At 33.4% G+C, this 18,646-nt stretch overlaps 1 protein-coding gene across 1 annotated transcript in view; it reads right to left on the reverse strand.

The window, feature by feature from the left end:
* The window catches only part of LOC138308150 (beta-arrestin-1-like), a 64,562-nt gene that overhangs the window by 7,698 nt on the left and 38,218 nt on the right, over nucleotides 1–18,646 (reverse strand). The window contains exons 2-9 of the mRNA XM_069249090.1: nucleotides 11,842–11,872; nucleotides 9,874–9,934; nucleotides 8,025–8,266; nucleotides 7,341–7,400; nucleotides 6,763–6,830; nucleotides 6,341–6,476; nucleotides 5,590–5,674; nucleotides 2,305–2,377 (exon numbers count right to left, since the gene is read on the reverse strand). Coding sequence (XP_069105191.1) covers nucleotides 2,305–2,377; nucleotides 5,590–5,674; nucleotides 6,341–6,476; nucleotides 6,763–6,830; nucleotides 7,341–7,400; nucleotides 8,025–8,266; nucleotides 9,874–9,934; nucleotides 11,842–11,872 — 756 coding nt within the window. The remainder of the gene's footprint in view (nucleotides 1–2,304; nucleotides 2,378–5,589; nucleotides 5,675–6,340; nucleotides 6,477–6,762; nucleotides 6,831–7,340; nucleotides 7,401–8,024; nucleotides 8,267–9,873; nucleotides 9,935–11,841; nucleotides 11,873–18,646) is intronic.

The following is an 18,646-nucleotide window of genomic DNA, read 5'->3' on the forward strand; positions in this document are numbered from 1 at the left end:
TGCAGCCTTTTACTTCAGCTTATTGCAATACTAGTATGTACAAGGTCGCAAAACCTTCTATGAAGGTCATAGTCTTTGGGGTTGCCCATGGGGGTTGCTGGATGGATGATGGGATGAAAGCAATGTTGTACAAGCTGTCAAATTTTAAAAAAAAATCAGCATAGCCAAATAATTTCATAACAATAGGATATTTTATATCTTCTTGTTCCATCATATCTAATTTTCTTTTTTTATTGTCCATTTTTGGAGAAAAGTAATATGCGTGGTATCTAGTGCCTGGCCTCCGTTTTGCAATACAAGATGGACACATTTAGTAATACATATAACCTACACAGGCAACATTAGTTAATAGGGAGTCAAACACCTGTTTTATACTTCTGCTTTATATTCATAGGGGTCAACAATTCATTCCTTCATTTCTGTATGGAATAGGTAAGGAAAAGTAAATGGACATGCAGTAAGGTATAAATCCTAAAGATATTGAGTTATTTTAATGTATATTTTGTAACCTAGCCCTTCTCATTGACATGCAAAGCAATAAATAAATGTTCCATACCCCAAATAAAATACCCCTGTATTATTATTGCCCATAAAATAGGATAAAAAATATTATCAATTTGAAGTCCATAAACTTAAAAAATGCATTATTGCAGAGTTAACACTTTCATGTTTTCTCTTAGTCTTTCTTTTTCTTGAATTATCTACCCTCAATCTTTTTTTTTCTTATTTGCTGCTTTTGCTCATTATTTTACTAAGTTGCCTGCCAATGTTCTGTAATTCACTGAATTATCTACCTTTATTTTCCTCACTTATCTACCCTTATTTTTCATGATTATCTGTCCTTATTTTTCTGAATTATCTTTCCTTATTTTCCTCACTTATCTACCCTAATTTTTTTTATATTAGCTGTCCTTATTTTTCTTAATTATCTATCCTTATTTTTCTCACTGATCTACCCTTTTTTCTCAATTAGCTGTTCTTATTTTTCTGAATTATCTACCCTTACTTTTGTTACTTATCTACCCTTATTCTCCTTAATTATCTACCCTTATTTTTAAAATATCTATCTTTATTTTCCTGAATTATCTACCCTTATTTTTCAGAAGTATCTACCTGTATCAATAGGCAATGGCTGCGGTATTATTATTTCAGACAAGGCTTTTTCTCACAAAAATGTCTTTCAAACCGATGTAAATAATCAATAAGGTCCAATGGAAGTGTTTATTATACTCTTAAAAGACAATAAAGGATCCATAGTCTAATCTTTAGCCTTATAAAGCTGTTGTGATCAACAATGTACATCAGTGTGCAGAAGTTTGGGTTTACAAGCTCCACTATGTAGTTATGATCCAAAGTAAAACAGTTAAAAGGAATGAGCATGGTTCAAACTAGGTAATGTACTGAAACAATTTCATTTCTGAAAATTCAAAAGGTGTCGCAATAAAAGCAATTCAAACAATTTTAAATACCTTTTCCTCACCATTTTAGACTTTGACCTATAATTAATGCAAAGGTCAGAGGTTAGCCTGAAATTGATTTGCATTCTTAAATCATTGATCTTCAGTCACTTTCCTTTTAACATGTTTTGATAATCAAAGAATCACATTCTATTTAAACCAAGAGACTTATGAACCTATATGGTCCACCAAAGTAAAAGCCAAAGACGCTGCATATATGATATTTGTGACCTTGTGTCGAAATAATTCATATAAACTAAAAGATAGCCCCTTATCAAAGGAAGCCACAAGCAAAATTTCGAATCTCTAGACAATTTGGTTATCAAGAGGAAGACTTCCAATACTTGAAAGCATGTTTGATCCCTGTGTTTTCTAATTAAGGTTAAAGTCATCCATTTGGAGAACACGATAGTGCAAAAGACCAGCTAGATAAACATCAAATATTAGTTCTCTTGGATTCTTGGTTTTACTAAGAAGAAGTCATTTATAGATGTTAGCCTATCTGACCTTTATGACCTTCAATGAAGGGTAAGGTCATTTATTTGAAGAAACCTGACATAACCTTTAATGCAAGCATGCTACAAAATTTATAATCCCTGGGCCAGTTGGTTATTCGAAAGATATTCAAACATTCAGCCTATTGGATACCAAATACTCTAGCCTTGGCCAATCAAAAATAAGAATTAATACCAGCTTGACATGCGTCAGCCAATCAGGAAACACTATCAATAACATATCTGTAAAACAGGTCTCAACCAATGAGAAAACATATAAATCATATATATAAAGATAAAAATGTTGTGTACAAACATTACAATAACAAAAGCATGAAGATCAAAGAACTTACTCGCTTTCCATGTCGGCTACTGTGCACTTATACTGGGCAGTAGAGAACAAACAAATATCGGCAAACTGTCGTACTGTGCAGGGGAAAAAAATATTGAAGTTATATAGGTTACAAATATCGGCAAACTGTCGTACTGTGCAGGGAATAAATATATCGTAGTTATATATATTACAAATATCGACAAACTGTCGTACTGTGCAGGGGAAAAAATATTGTAGTCATATATGTTACAAATATCCGCAAACTGTTATACTGTGCAGGGGAAAAAATATTGTAGTCATATATGTTACAAATATCGGCAAACTGTCATACTGTGCAGGGAATAAATATATCATAGTTACATATAACAATAGCTAACAAGAGCTGTTGGAGAACAGCAAAGCTCGCCTATTCAAAAGAAGTTGATGTTCAAGTATTTACTATTTAAACATGGAAATATGACAAATTAACAGACTCAAAAATCCCCTAAAGGGCCCCAAATTGGTTGTATTATCACGTTCAGCATCCATACACATTAGGAAAATAAAATCATAAACATTTATGATGACTTAAGCTTAAACAATAGACAAAATAGAAGAAACTTGCTCAAAAAACTTTAACATGGAAAAATGACAAATAGAAACTTGCTCAAAACTTTAACATGGAAATAGACAAATTAACAGACTCAAAAAAAACCTAAAGGGCCCCAAATTGGTTGTATTATCACGTTCAGCATCCATACACATTAGGAAAATAAAATCATAAACATTTATGATGACTTAAGCTAAACAATAGACAAAATAGAAACTTGCTCAAAAACTTTAACATGGAAATATGACAAATTAACAGACTCAAAAAAAACCTAAAGGGCCCCAAATTGGTTGTATTATCACGTTCAGCATCCATACACATTAGGAAAATAAAATCATAAACATTTATGATGACTTAAGCTTAAACAATAGACAAAATAGAAACTTGCTCAAAAACTTTAACGTGAAATGGGACGCCAACGCCGACGCCGACGCCGGGGTGACAACATTAGCTCCCCCTATTCTTCAAATAGGCGAGCTAAAAATAGTCATGCTTTCATACCAGTCAGCGTTATCATTAAGTAATAAGCAAATACATAATTGATTAACATAAATCAAGTTTAATGAATTTGTAACAATGATTCATTCAAAAATCTAGACTGTAGGCATGACTATTTTTTATTAGGTGAATAAGTTTCTACATCTCCAATACCATATTCGACCAAATAAATGCCACAAAATCATTGAAGAGTGTAAGCCATTTATGGCTCTAAAAGGGTGTAGGTTCTTAAAGGGCTGGAGGCGCTAATTGGGTCGAATACAGTAAGTCCAAAAATTGATCAATAGTATTGTAATTCAACTTATTTTGACTGAATTTTTCGTGTCTCCATTTCTAACAATTTGTTTAGTGATATAATTTTAGGATGCAAAGTTAAAATGCTCAATTGCCCCTGAATCTTTATCACAGAAATTTAATTTTGTACCTATCACATACACGAGATGGAATCAAATGTGAAAATAAGTTGAATTACAAAAGTCTTATAAGTTAAGTTCACAGTTCATAGATTGAACGAATTTGCATGGGAAAATTCTCACATGAATTAAATATATCTTAAGTCGAAACATTATATCTGATTTGTATTATAAAATTAATGGAAAAATTGCCTACTCAATGTATAATCAGATCTTGTTAACTTGAACATATAAAGAGAGAAGCTGGTTGGGGCTGACAAAAAACTTCAAATTAAACAGGTTCTTTGGCAGAGTTACGCAAGTTCAAGTTAACAAGGTTCAACTGTATCATATTACTGTAAACATCATTATTTTAGCTGTAGTTTTATTTTAGCGCATTTCGTACAATCTCTAATTTGTGTACAGTATTAAATTTTGTTTCAGAGTATTTCTGATATTGAATTGGGCTAATATATATCAGTGCTAAAATAAGTATATTTATAGGTATATGATCAATATGGATGAATGAAATATAAAAGGAGTGTAATTTGCGAAATCACAGCTGTCAGTGAAAAGCAGATTAATATATAGGGGATCATTTCGGTGAAAACTGAAAATTGGCTGGATACTCCATCACTGGGAAGATAAAACTTACTCTGAATGTAAAATAAAATATTGGTTATATAGAAGATGAATATATAGAAACATCAATTCGGCCATGTACAGTCCAGCTGATATATATACAAAGGCAACAGGCTGTCTGTCCAAGGAAAACAGCGCCTTCAAGGGGAAACAACTCCAGGTAAACAGAAGCATCCAAACAGATGATTACAAATACCGGTATACATATTCCAAAGTGTCGATTCTCCACGATATACGTATATGGGGGACTGACCAAGTTTATTGGGAAATGTGCCAGGGGAAATTTGTACAAGTTGTGAGAAACAATGTATATATATATATAGGGGGTTCCAACTCACTTAGGCTCAAGGCCCAAAACTTCTTCCTCATTGCATGTATGCTCATACAAACTGAACTCGGAACTCTGGCTAACTGTTGGTAACAAAATTATCATCAATGAATTGTTTTTGGTGGTGTTTAGGAGGATAGGCAATAAGGCTTTTTCTCTATTGTTTCAATTTCCTTATTGATGTTTTTTTTCTCTTGTTTCATTTTCCCTATAGTTATAATTGATGATGATTTTTCTTAGTTTCACTTTCCCCGTTGTTATAGTTGTTCATGATGTCACTCTACTTTCACTTTTCTGGTAGTTATAATTACTGATGATCTGTTTTCTTCTTTGACTTCCTCATTGTTGTAACTGATTGTTGACTCTCTTTTTCCTGACTCATAACTTTATGACACCATATATAAGAAAAGAATGAAAGAGGTACTCTACCATATACAAATGAGAAGCATATTTATAAATCTTTCACACTGTAATATATACCATTGTAAATGCAAACAGTTTATAAAACGAAATCCATTTTTCCAGAAAACTTTTGAGGAAATATATAACTTAAACATGATTGAATATTCAAAAGTAATAATGAACAGCCAATCAAATCAGCCAATAGAAAATGAAGCAAAATACCCAAACAGCCAATCAGAATACAGCTATCAGCAGAGCCAATCAAATCTGAGATACCAATTGGTACATATACAGTCAATTAGGAACAAACAAGTAACATATGACAAATTAATGTTATACATAGGAAACAATGATTCAAAGTTTTATTCCAAACCAGAACAATAATATATAAAGAATGAATAAAACAAAATCCAACCATTATATAGTTGTCTGGTCTGTGGATGGGATTCTTACCTGAAATCTTGATTTTCTTAACAGTTTTGTTAGTATTATTGTCCACCAAAACATTGACAGCAATATTTTCACCGTGGTAGTATTTCTGTAACAAAATAGAATTTTTTAAACTTGGTAAAATGCCAAATTCAAGCAGTTTAACCTCAATATCTTTCACCTGGACAATAATTAACAGCCTCATTAATTATTCCTTTCATTAACAGCCTTATTAATTATTCCTTTCATTAGCCTCTGATTAATTGCCGACATAACCCCATTGGTAGAATGGAAATAATTCACATACCACATGATACTCAATAACGTTTGAGCGCGACTATTGTTTCTATTGGCAATGGAATGATGTCAAAACATGATATCACGTCTTTACAGCATTTCAACGGAAAGAAAACAAATAGTTACGTTCCATCAAAACTGGAGATACTAGTCTCTCACAAATGTTATCGGGTATCACATGATATGTGAATTAGTCCCATTAGCGTTTAGCTATATGATATTAGAGACTTTCTCAGTTTCGCACAATGTCTTCGCATACTGTTACAAAGTTACCTCCCTTTGCCGGTAGGAATCGATTGTGTCATAAATGTTGGTTTATGGTAATTACTAACGAGCGAAAATTATAATGTTACTTTTGCATACACATGATGTCAGATTCAGAAACTACCTGCAAGGGCAGATAACTCTGTAATAAGAGAGACTTTTAATTTTAATAACTAGAACCCCCCCCCCCCCCTTCTCCCATCATGCAACTTACTTCTTTGTCCAGAGAAGCTTCTAACTTGATATTACCCGGACTCATCATGAATTCTTTGGTAGCTTCAGCACTTGGCTGAGGTGCAGGCTCCACAGGAGCATATGTAAGCTTGCGTATGGCCAGACGAACTGAATTCCTATAAGAAAATTATACAATTAAACAAGAGGCCCACAGGGCTTGAAATGCTTATCAGGATATTTCAACAAATATGACAGGAACTGTAAAATATCTATTCTGGGTAACTACAAATTTAACATAATCACAAAACAACGTTATAACGAATTAGCACAATGAACATGTCAACATTAGAAAACATCCAAAGAAATTGTAACTAACCTGGTTAAAGATCAGTAAAATGCTTTTATACCCGGTATTTGAAAATTTTGAAAATACCCCCAAAATGTATCAGTTATCAACCTTACCTCTTATGAGGCTTTTCTTCAGCATTTTCTGCTACATATGTCTTCAATTCATAGTCAACACCGCAGGGCTGTAAATAATATGTTATGTTATATAATTCTTACAAATGCATGAAATATTTCATATGACCTTGACCTTTAGGGTTTGTATCATTTGACCTTGCCCCTCAATAGTTTTGTTGGAAAAACAGTTTGTATTATTTGACCTTGCTCCCAATAGCTGTTTTTTTTTTTTTGTAAAATTGTTTCCATAGAAATGACACCAAGTTTCAAGGAAGATTTAGGCTTACAACATAAGGGAGATAACTCTTACTGATACCATCAACATTATTTATATTCATGACAATTATTACAACTGCATTTCTTTTCTAATATGACAATTGCTTAACATGTTACAAATTTTCTGAGACCTGCCGTTCCAGTATCTGTGATACATTGGTATTAGGTCAGTCTGAACATGTCCTGATGAATACCAAACCGTGAAAACTACCTTACCAGTATAGGTGAAACATGGATATTTGGTCAGTCTGAACATGTCTTGACCAGAATCAATACCAAACCTTTCTGGTGATAGTACCTACCTTACCAGTATCCCCGGGTGCAGGCTGTAGGGTCACTGACGCAGGAGCATTTGGTGGCAACTGGAAATATTAACATCAAACATGTAACTTAATGTGCAGTGAAACCTGTCTTAGCGACCACCTCTGTATAAAGACACCTGCTTAATAAGACCATTTTAGGATCACAATTGGTCATTTATAACACAATTTAACCTGTGGATAAAGACGACCTGGCTATAGAGACCATTTTTTCTCTACATCTTGGGTGGTCTTTACGGGCAGTTTTGACCTTATTCTACAGAAGTTTATAGACAATCATAATGATAAACATTTTGCACATGAAATATTTTTTCTAAAAAAATTTTTGAACTCATTGCATTTTCTGTATGTCATCAAAATAGCGTTCATTGTGATCATGCATAACCCATCATCATAACAAATACTTTTTAAAATTTATTTTTCGGTTAAATTTAATTGCACCAAAGTTATGAATTACAATATCTATTAAATTATAGAATTTATTTTACATATATATATCAACAACAGATCTAGACCATCAATTTATCAGCCCTACAGCTGGATTATTTACGAGTCAAAATTTTCACAATTTCAACTCAAGAATTTAAATTTCGTTTCTCGATATTTCACTGTTAAATTTTTCGAAAATACCTGGCTACAGGATTAAGAGTTGAGCTATACTATTACCTCAAAGAAGAAGGGATAAGCGTTTGGGCCAAGTTTCTTTATAAGTCTCTCCTGTAACCTAGTCAGTGGCTTCTGTTGTTCCTTGACCGGTGGGTACACCTGTACTGAGGCCAGGAACAAGTCCTTTCTGAAGGTCAAGCCTAACACATCTAGATCTTCACGGCCGTAACGGAACGCGGCGAGGATGTGGGCGAACACTTTACGTTCTTTGAGGTATTCTGGGTCTACCAGTATAACTCCATCTATAAAGGCAAACATCTCATTAGTTCATCTTCTTCAATATAACACGAAATATCTCTTATAGGCAAAGCTACCAATTTTCAAATATTTTCTGAGTTGACATGTGTCTGTTGACCTTGCATCATACTATTACCTTGGTTACCTAGTATATGACTTGACAATGATCACTGTGGGCTGCGAATTCGCAAACGACTGTATATATTTCTTGTATAAACAGCACAAATTTATTTAAGCCATAAACATGGAATAATACCATAAGATGTTAGGGGATACACCCCTAGCAAAGAACATTGATATGTTGTTTAAGATATGAGACTTTCAAAATTTGATCTATATTATATAATCAATTATTAAGATTTTCTTTTTCTTTATTATACACTCTCATTTTTGAGGATAAAGATGATGATGATGATTTAATGATCATTTTTCTGGTTCAAGTTTCACAAATATTCCTTAATTTTAAGGAATTCCTTAATTTTAAAGATGATCCACTGCTGACAAATGGATTTTTTTTTCACTATAACAGACGATTTAGTATTTTTCTTTAGTTACAAAAATTACATTCTTTACACTATTACCACCATTGAAAAGTTTGAGCTTCAATTTTACTTCAAGTTAAAAATATGAAAAATAATTAATTGCATCCCGAATAAATTCCGTGGCACTATATCCTATATGAAATGAAGTACTGATTGCGCATGTACCAAAGGCAAAATAAATTATTTTATGTTATTTTTGTGTTAATTAGACATTTATATACACGATTAAACACCAATTATAGTTAAAATGATGAATATCATTTATGCTCTTTCGGTGGTGGAGCATCTTTAAAATCTCCACAAGAAAATATTACCAATTTTAAGGAAGGTTCCTTAATTTAAAGATGCTCCACTGCCGACAGAGCATAAATTATATTCGTAATTTGAACAATAATTGGTGTTTAATCGTGTTTATATAAGTCTAGTTAAATCGTCTGCTGCTGTTTTTGATTTTGAAAAAATACCATTTGTCAGCGGTGGAGCATATTTAAGACGTTTTCCATTACTTCTTTGATGCTTTTCTATAGAATTTAAGTTAAGGATATGTTTGTGAAACTGGGCCCTGAACATGTACATTGACTTTGACAGGTTTTGTAACGACCTTGACGATCAAGTATTAATGCAAATGACCTTGATGAATAACTACAGTGACCTTGTGATCTTTTCAGTACAGCCATCTCTTGTCTAAAGTGATCTTTAATTCAGTTGATTTTTTTTGTAAAGAGTCCTTACAAAATTATATGTATTATAATACCATGGCCTTGTGTTGTGAATTAGATGACCTTTAGGCCAGTGATCTTGATAACCTTGGTGATATTGTATAATGACCTTGACAACCTTGGTCAAAGTAACCTTATTTAAACTGACCTTGATATCCTTGGTCAGTGATCTTGATAACCTTGGTCGAAGTGACATTGATAAATATAAACTAACTTTAACGTCGTGAAGTGACCCTAATAGCTTTATGCAGTGACCTTGATAATCTTGAGTGGTGACCTTGATGATCATTTTTAAATGACCTTGACGACCAAATTTTGTGACCTAGATATGGATGGTTTTGCGTTACTCACCAACTGGGTCTATATGAGTCAGATGGTCTATAAAATCTCTCTTTCCGAGGTAGGCTGTTATCTGCAATGAAATGAAATACAATTATGTAGAAATAATGAGACAAAATTACACAGCTTTTACATTATTGTCAGGAATTCATTGTTCCATCAATTCCCTAATGTTGCAATCAATTCCAACAATACTGAATACAAATTGCTCAATTGTATCTTAGAATTTTACTCAATTTAACGACAAAATGACCGTAATGGCCCTAACATGCAGCACAATGATCTCTCGAATAACACCCGAGGGTAACCGAACAGACGTCACCTCTCTATACTGACTGTCAGGACATTGGCATTTCTGTGGCATTGTAGACCCACCAATACTGTACATATGTACACATGGATATCTTAGTGAGTGTTTAATTTCCTGATGAGCATGTGTATAAGCATTTTGCTACGTTATTATTTTCAGGATTAATACATCTCCTATTTTTTGCAACATATACATGTAGTTTCAAATATATACTTTTAAGCCAAATGATATGTGTGGGGAATTTTTTTGTGTCAATTTCTGTATTCACAGTATGTCAAAGTACAATTTTCTGATATCATTTACATTAGATGGATTTTCATTTGACTACTGAATACAAATACAAAAGTCTAAAACATCTTATTGAAACATATCGAATTTAAATGCAGTCGATGTCTACTTATTTGAAATCCAGGTGACTATATATACTGTTCATGTGAATCTAGTGACTACACTGACCTTGCATTATAAATATGACAAATACTGATCATGTAAGTCATTAACTTGTTCTGAAGACAAATGGTCTAGCTATCTGTCACAAAAAATAAACAAATAAACATCTACAAATCAGCCGAATCCTCGCTGCTTTAGCTTGTCCTTTATCTACTGTTAAATCAAATTTGTTGATAATCAATGGGGTTTAATTTTGCTGAATTTGCAGATTCAGTCAACTTCATGAAATTCAATCCCTCACATTTTTTTTTCAAAATTCATGGTTTTACATACATATCACATCCATCACATGATTGGCACTTTCAAAAGCTACAAATATGATTCGCGATATTACCTCACAAATAAGTTCCAAGCAGTAAATTGCAAAATTTTACAACCACAAAATTGAGCCAATAGGTATTACAGTACAAGTGTACTAGGGTTCTGTTGTAGCTGAAGCTCAGATAGAATACTGAAATTGCTACCATGCTTCTAATGATGCCTCTAGCAACCACAAATTACCTACGAGATGTCGGACACCCCATCTGTTATGTCTATCTAATCATAATCTGACATTATGCCAAACCCCGTTATTTACGCTATTTAGATGTTTATAATGGCATATATGCATCAAGATCACTTTTGAGTTAACCTGAGTTTTCAAGTTGCTTGAGTTTGAATGATTAGTGTAACAGAACACAGGGATTTGTAATGTAGTAGGGAGGGGGTTTGCATGTTATTTTATATAAAGTATATACATGTAAACAGCAGCCACCCTCCCTTGCTAGGTAATGGCAGCTGGTTGGTGGTTTTTATCCAGGTACTCCGGCTTTCCTCCACCAACAAACCTGGCACATCCTTAAGTGACCCTGGCTGTTAATAGGACATTTAATTATTAAAAACCAAACCTCCAATTAACATTACAAGTCCCTGTGTGTAAGATTTGTCACTTGGACCCAGAAATACACTTCCAATACGCGGGTTTGGAGATCTTAAAACTATGTTGGTAAAGTACAATTTACAGTCGATTAGTCCCACCTTCCATTGTTGATGACATCACAGAATTCACGTCAAAATTTTCCGTCATAATCACCAGAAGGAGGGACTAAATTGAACTTTACCAACGTCATTTTCGGATCTTGAAACCTACATATTGATACACATTTCAGTTTTTAAGTTCAAGGTTCAACCCATAATAGTTAAGATGAGAAGACGACTGAGCATAAAAGATTTTTACTCACCTTTCCATTTGGGCTGCTCTTTTTAAACACCCTGTTAAAAAAAAGCAGAAAGAATTAAAACTGTTGAATACACTGTAAAATGTTTAAACTATATTTAATACAGATATATTCACAATGGTTAAAGCAGGAAAGCGTTACAACTACAGAAAAACAAAGTAATTCAGATTAATTAACCAGGAAAAAGCTAAAACTACAAAATTGCAAAGAAATTCACACTAGTTAAAACAAGAGAGGGTTATAACTAAAGAACTGCAAAGAAATTCACAACATTTAAATCAAGAAAGAGTTAAATGATTAAAATAAAAGTGAGATTTAAAACTACTGAATAATCGATACATATACCATGTTTAAATTGTTTATTCATAGCAAAATAGAAAATTTTAAGTCTTTTAATTATGTAGCATAGATTTTATTAATTTATTTCAATCTGGAATCGCTTTTCACTCAATAATATCAAACATTAATTGTCTATAAAGCTTGATGCTGTAATTATAAGCTAATTCCCTGTAAATAGTTTTAAAATCAAAATTTAATCAATATCAAGACTTCACATATAGGTAGACAAGGTAAGCATGCTCTAATATCAGGATAATTTCCGTCAAGTTCCTGTAGTAGAAATTGTGCATTCCAGCATTCTGGGATATATTTGTGAACCATATTTCATTCATGCCACAGACTCAGAGCATATGAAGACACTTCACCCCCCCCCTCCTTTTTTTTTTATTGATGACATCAAAATAACCATGGAGTTCATTTGAGGACATAGAAGTTTACAATACAGCGGAGAATTCACCTACCACTGTAATAACCGTTCTTTGCTATAAAAAATCTATAATTTTGAAAACTTCATCGTCTTGGTAACCATTACCGTGGTCAACCTATCCAGACTTAAGATAGTAGAATGGACCTCCGGAGTATACTCTAGTCCTGGCTTCACGGCTTGGAAACGGTGATCATCCCAGCTTAGTGTGATCGAGAGAGGCTTGGTCAAACACAAGCTCCGTAATGAGACATTCACAAGATTGGTGACAGAAAGTACGCTGTGGCCAACGGTAAACAGACTTCTTATATTGGCAATAATAAAACCGCTATTCCATCAAACCAGCAGGAAAAGCGACCCATTTATATTACACAAAGAGTATCCTTGACCTTTCACTCCTTCACCCCTGCAGACACAATTGACTCTTCTCATTCAAAGTCTGGACCAGTTCATTATCAATTTTCAGGGGTGAATTAGTATACAGTCTACCTCAAAAAGCAATTTTGAGAAAATAAGACATCACTGAAAGCAGAAATCGTAATTACTGTAACAGATACTCTCCAGAGATTCTATTTAAGAGTACGTTCACAAAAACCATCAGTGTCCTATCCCTAGATAGTTGATTAAGGGCCTATAATACTAACAGTTCACACAACCGCATTTATAACAAATGTAAAGAATTCCAAAGAAATCATCAGAATGCAATGTCCTGAAAATTGTATGCCAAACTTTCAATAGAAACTATTTCTGTATCTTTAAGAATTCTACGATTCTGAAGAAATCATTAGAATGCGATGTCCTGTAAAATAGTATGTCAGACTTTTAACAGAAACTATTTCCGTATCTTTTAGAATTCTACGATTCTGAGGAAATCATTAGAATGCAATGTCCTGTAAAATTGTACGTTAAACTTTTAAGTGAAAATATTTCCGTATCTTTTTTTTATATTGTTTTTACCAGGGCAGTAGCAACACAATTCCACAATAAAATGCTCATTGAAATTATTTAATAAATAAATTGCTTTGCTGATGACAGCAGAACAGCAAACGCAAAATTATTCAATATAATGTGTTTCTTTTGTCACAAAAAACTATACTATAAAGTTTAAGATATTTTTGGAGCTTGAGGAAGGCTGGAGTACCAATAGGAAAACCATCCACCTACATTCAGTTCCTATAGCTACAATTGCCCTGTGAAGGTTTCAAGCGGCCCAAAGGTGGATCAAGGGCTCATGGTAGATATACTTAGCCATTCTGTTGTCTGAATATATATACCAGTGCTAGGTTAATATTTCACTGTGTAGGATTAACTGTAAAGCATCATGCAAGATAAATGTAAACAAATCTAAATACTGGAGTGTATAAATATATATATATATCAGATAAATAATTCTGTGAAATAAGATATCTGTACCGAGTGAAGTTTAGAACATGCAGCATCATCGTGTATCTGTGCAGGTATAAGATTTCTATACATAAAGTATGACTGTGCGGCCTAGTTCATGTTCACGTTGCTATAAACTTACTGGTTCCATTTTCTCTTCTTTTTTAATTTTATGATTTAATTTTTTTTTTTACTAGCTTAATAAATCTATATTCATGACAATACCTACATCCAAAGTCAAATACTCTTCAGTCAGTCGTAAACAAAATATTTACTTTTGACTACACTGGTTTTGGTTTAATTAGTTTAACGTCCTATTAACAATACATCGACCACACTAATAAAGATCTCATATAATTATCTTCAGTAAACCTCAAGTCAGTTTAAATCAGTTTTAACTAAAAATAATTTTTTTCACAGCTTTTATAAAACTGTTTATCATATTTTATGAACAGTTTAGAGAATATTTACTGCAGTTTATCCAATATTATAATCACACTGGTCTAATTAAATAATGTTGACGTATGGACCAAATTTAGGTCGTAGTTACCTAAATTTCTTACATTAAAACTTAACCTGTGACCTAATTTAGCATGTAGGTCAATGGCTCACCATTTGTAAATAGGTTGCTGTATGAAGTTTCAGTTACTAATTTGATATATGGGATACAATAGATATATATAGATGGTGGGATCATGGAGATGACGGTTAAAAATTGATAATACAATATTATTATGTTTGTGATAGGCTGGGATAAGAGAGAGCTTGAGGGATGGGGGAGGGGGGGAGTGAAAGATCGAGGGTTGAATGTAGTCATATTCTTGTTGATGGAAATCCAAATAAGGGCATATAAAATAACTGCCACAATTCTGAATTTATATAAAGAATACTGTAAACCAACTTCAATACGCATGCGATTTACTTTCGTGAATTTTGCGATCAAAGAAATTCACAAAAGCTTATCTCCGCCAATTAATATCTACATCACGTAAATTGATAGGAATTATCATTCAATTGTCGGGAATATTAATCTTCGCAAACTTGTTTTCAAATGGAAATTTAATAGCCGAAAAAGAAAGTTGCTTTACAGTAGATTATTTTCAATTGAATTCATAATATTTAATTCAAATTTTGCTACAGTGTAGCCATTCCCTGGTGTTTAACAGAAGTTATTTAGTATTAGCATTATATGAATAATATTGATGATGATATCACAGGGATAATGGATTGCATGACTATACGATTTGCCTCAGAATGACTGGGTTTTTTTTTCTCCAACTTTTTATAAAAGGTTCACACCTGAGCTAGCTATTACATCACACTGATTAATTTGAACACCTGTAAACAACCAGGAGCTTACAGAGCTTTTCAGGCAAGCCATTATGAAGTCAACCTTATATAACAAAAGGCCCATGGGACCTTAAGAGTCATTCAGCTATACAGGTACAAAACAACACAATAGATTTATACAGAAGTGGGGAAAAAATCTCGATGAAATACAAATGACAAAAGGGGCAGGAAATGTTTACCTTTTCTCAAGCTAACAATCAAGACATTATATATTCTTCAGCAGAAGTTATTAGTTTCAGCTTTCTGATGTGTTTGACCACTGTGACCTTGAAAGAAGGTCAAGGTCATTCAAGTAAATAAAATTGGAAGTGTTTCATCTAGCATGCTACAGGCCCAATATCGGAGTAGTTTTGGCCTTTCATTTATTGAAAATTAAATTTGACCTCTTGAGCTCTGTGACCTTGAAGATAGGCTAAGCCTTTAACCAAGCAATATCAATACGCTGAGCCTTTCGGTTATTGAGAAGAAGTTGTACTTTACAAAAGTATACGCACAGCGGACGACACATGATAAGTTGATAACTGACTTAAGCACAATGACTATGAACAACAGGTATTTGAAATTCATAAATCTGATCATATTTAACAAAATATAAGCCATAAATCTGCATATATCCATGTTTTATTATTTGATGCAAGTGCATTTTGTTATTTAGCCCATAAAAAAACACATCCTACTTTTGTCTCAAACAAAATGTCATCCTTAACTTTGGGGCTAATTAAAACATGTCCTACTTTAGGGCTGAATGAAATGTCCTACTTTGGGGCTGAATGAAATGTCCTACTTTGGGGCTGAATGAAATGTCCTACTTTGGGGCTGAATGAAATGTCCTACTTTGGGGCCAAATGAAATGTCCTACTTTGGAGCCAAATGAAATGTCCTACTTTGGGGCCAAATGAAATGTCCTACTTTGGGGCCAAATGAAATGTCCTACTTTGGGGCCAAATGAAATGTCCTACTTTGGAGCCAAATGACATGTCCTACTTTGGGGCCTAAATGAAATGTCCTACTTTGGGGCCTGAATGAAATGTCCTCTTGGGCTATGAAATGTCCTACTTTGGGGCCAAATGAAATGTCCTACTTTGGGGCCAAATGAAATGTCCTACTTTGGGGCCAAATGAAATGTCCTACTTTGGGGCCAAATGAAATGTCCTACTTTGGGGCCAAATGAAATGTCCTACTTTGGGGCCAAATGAAATGTCCTACTTTGGGGCCAAATGAAATGTCCTACTTTGGGGCCAAATGAAATGTCCTACTTTGGAGCCAAATGAAATGTCCTACTTTGGGGCCAAATGAAATGTCCTACTTTGGGTCCAAATGAAATGTCCTACTTTGGGGCCAAATGAAATGTCCTACTTTGGGCCAAATGAAATGTCCTACTTTGGAGCCAAATGAAATGTCCTACTTTGGGGCCAAATGAAATGTCCTACTTTGGAGCCAAATGAAATGTCCTACTTTGGGGCCAAATGAAATGTCCTACTTTGGGGCCAAATGAAATGTCCTACTTTGGGGCCAAATGAAATGTCCTACTTTGGGGCCAAATGAAATGTCCTACTTTGGGTCCGAATGAAATGTCCTACTTTGGAGCCAAATGAAATGTCCTACTCTTGGGCAGAATGATATGTCCTTTTTTGGGGCAAAAGGATACATGTCCTGCTCTGAGACCAAAAGCAGCTTTATTTTAACTCTTTCACCCCTGAAAGTTCACAATGAACCATTCCAGGCACTGAATTGGAAGAGTTCAAAAGTTTACAGGGGTGAATGGGTCAAATTACAGAATCAGATATTGGTAATTATATAAAAACATTATTATTCAGTAGGAGTTCTAGTTCTCACATTGAGATTAACGTCCAAGCATGTCGGCAGGAAGCAACAGTTTTACTATGAATTTCTATAATTCCATATCAGTTCAACAGCTTTAATAAGATCTGATGACAAAACATGTACTTTTAATTTATTTATTGACCACATGCAGGCTTTTTTGACCGACTTATTGACCAACTTATGTTGCAAAAAAAAAAAAAATTGAAAAATTTAGTAAAAATGTCCAAAGGAGTCTTTAATTTGAGTTTCAACTGATGACCTAATTGAAGGGTCAGTTGACCAGCTTAAATATGAACAATTTTGTTAGAATTGTCCGAAGGGTTTTTTAATTTTAGTGTTAATACTGACCAAAAACAACCAACTGCAATTGCATTTGATGTACAAAAGTTTTATTGAAATTGTTTTAAGGGGGCTTTAATTTTGATTTTAAATAAAAACTGACCAAATGGTCATATGTCCAACTTTCATATGAAAATTTTGTTAAAACTGCTGCATGACCAAAGAGTCAGATGACCAATTATGATATTATTGTGTCTATGAATTTTGTTAAAACTGACCAGAGGTTTACTGTTTTGTGAAAAATGACCCGAGTGTTACCAAATATCACCGTTACATACTAGTTAAAATTCTTTATGTTAAATTTCACATACCAGGTACATATGTATTAAGTGAATAGGTCCTAATGATATATGGTTCACGGATCACTAGTTAAAATTTCCGACGTCAACTTTCACATATAAGGTATATATTTAGTGATGAATTGGTCATAATGATGAATGGTTCATGGGTGTAATTCTGTTGTATAACATTTTAAATATATATACATACCCTCTGATTTAGAAATACAGTAAAGAGTGGAAAGAAAGAGAAAAGACAAAAAAACATTCAAAATCAGATAAACAAATAGTGAGAGATGCCAAAGGAATTATCATAACGACTATGAAAGATTCCATTACAAAATACCACATTAAAGAAGAAATTTGAAATTCATGGCAACTTGTCAAAATTCAAGATTCCCATGGCTGAATATAATGTTTTTCACAAAAATAACGGTCTAAAATTTGAATCTGTACAAAGTTAAAGGGGAACTTATACAATTTTGTCATTTTTAAAGATCCTTCAACTCATTCATCCCTGAAATTTCATAATGGACTGGTCTAGTCTTTGATTTGGAAGAGTCCAATGTGTCTTCAGGGGTGAATGAATTAAGTATGAAGAATCAGTTACAGCCATTTCAATGTATAATCTTAGATGAGAGGAATATTAACATCTGATGATGCTAGGCTAAAAAAAGAAAGACCAGCAACAAAATCAGTTAGAAAGTTGTAAATATAATTCCAAGATTCAGAAGTCCACTTACATCTTACAAAAGCGCTATACAACTGAATCAAATCATACATTCAGAAAAGCACCTATAGCTAATTATAAGCACTGTCTACGGAACACTATAAAGAGTTCAAAACATTGAAAACATAAAATATTACATTA

Source organism: Argopecten irradians, chromosome 14 (assembly GCF_041381155.1).
Source record: "Argopecten irradians isolate NY chromosome 14, Ai_NY, whole genome shotgun sequence".
NCBI classification, from domain to species: Eukaryota; Metazoa; Mollusca; class Bivalvia; order Pectinida; family Pectinidae; genus Argopecten; species Argopecten irradians.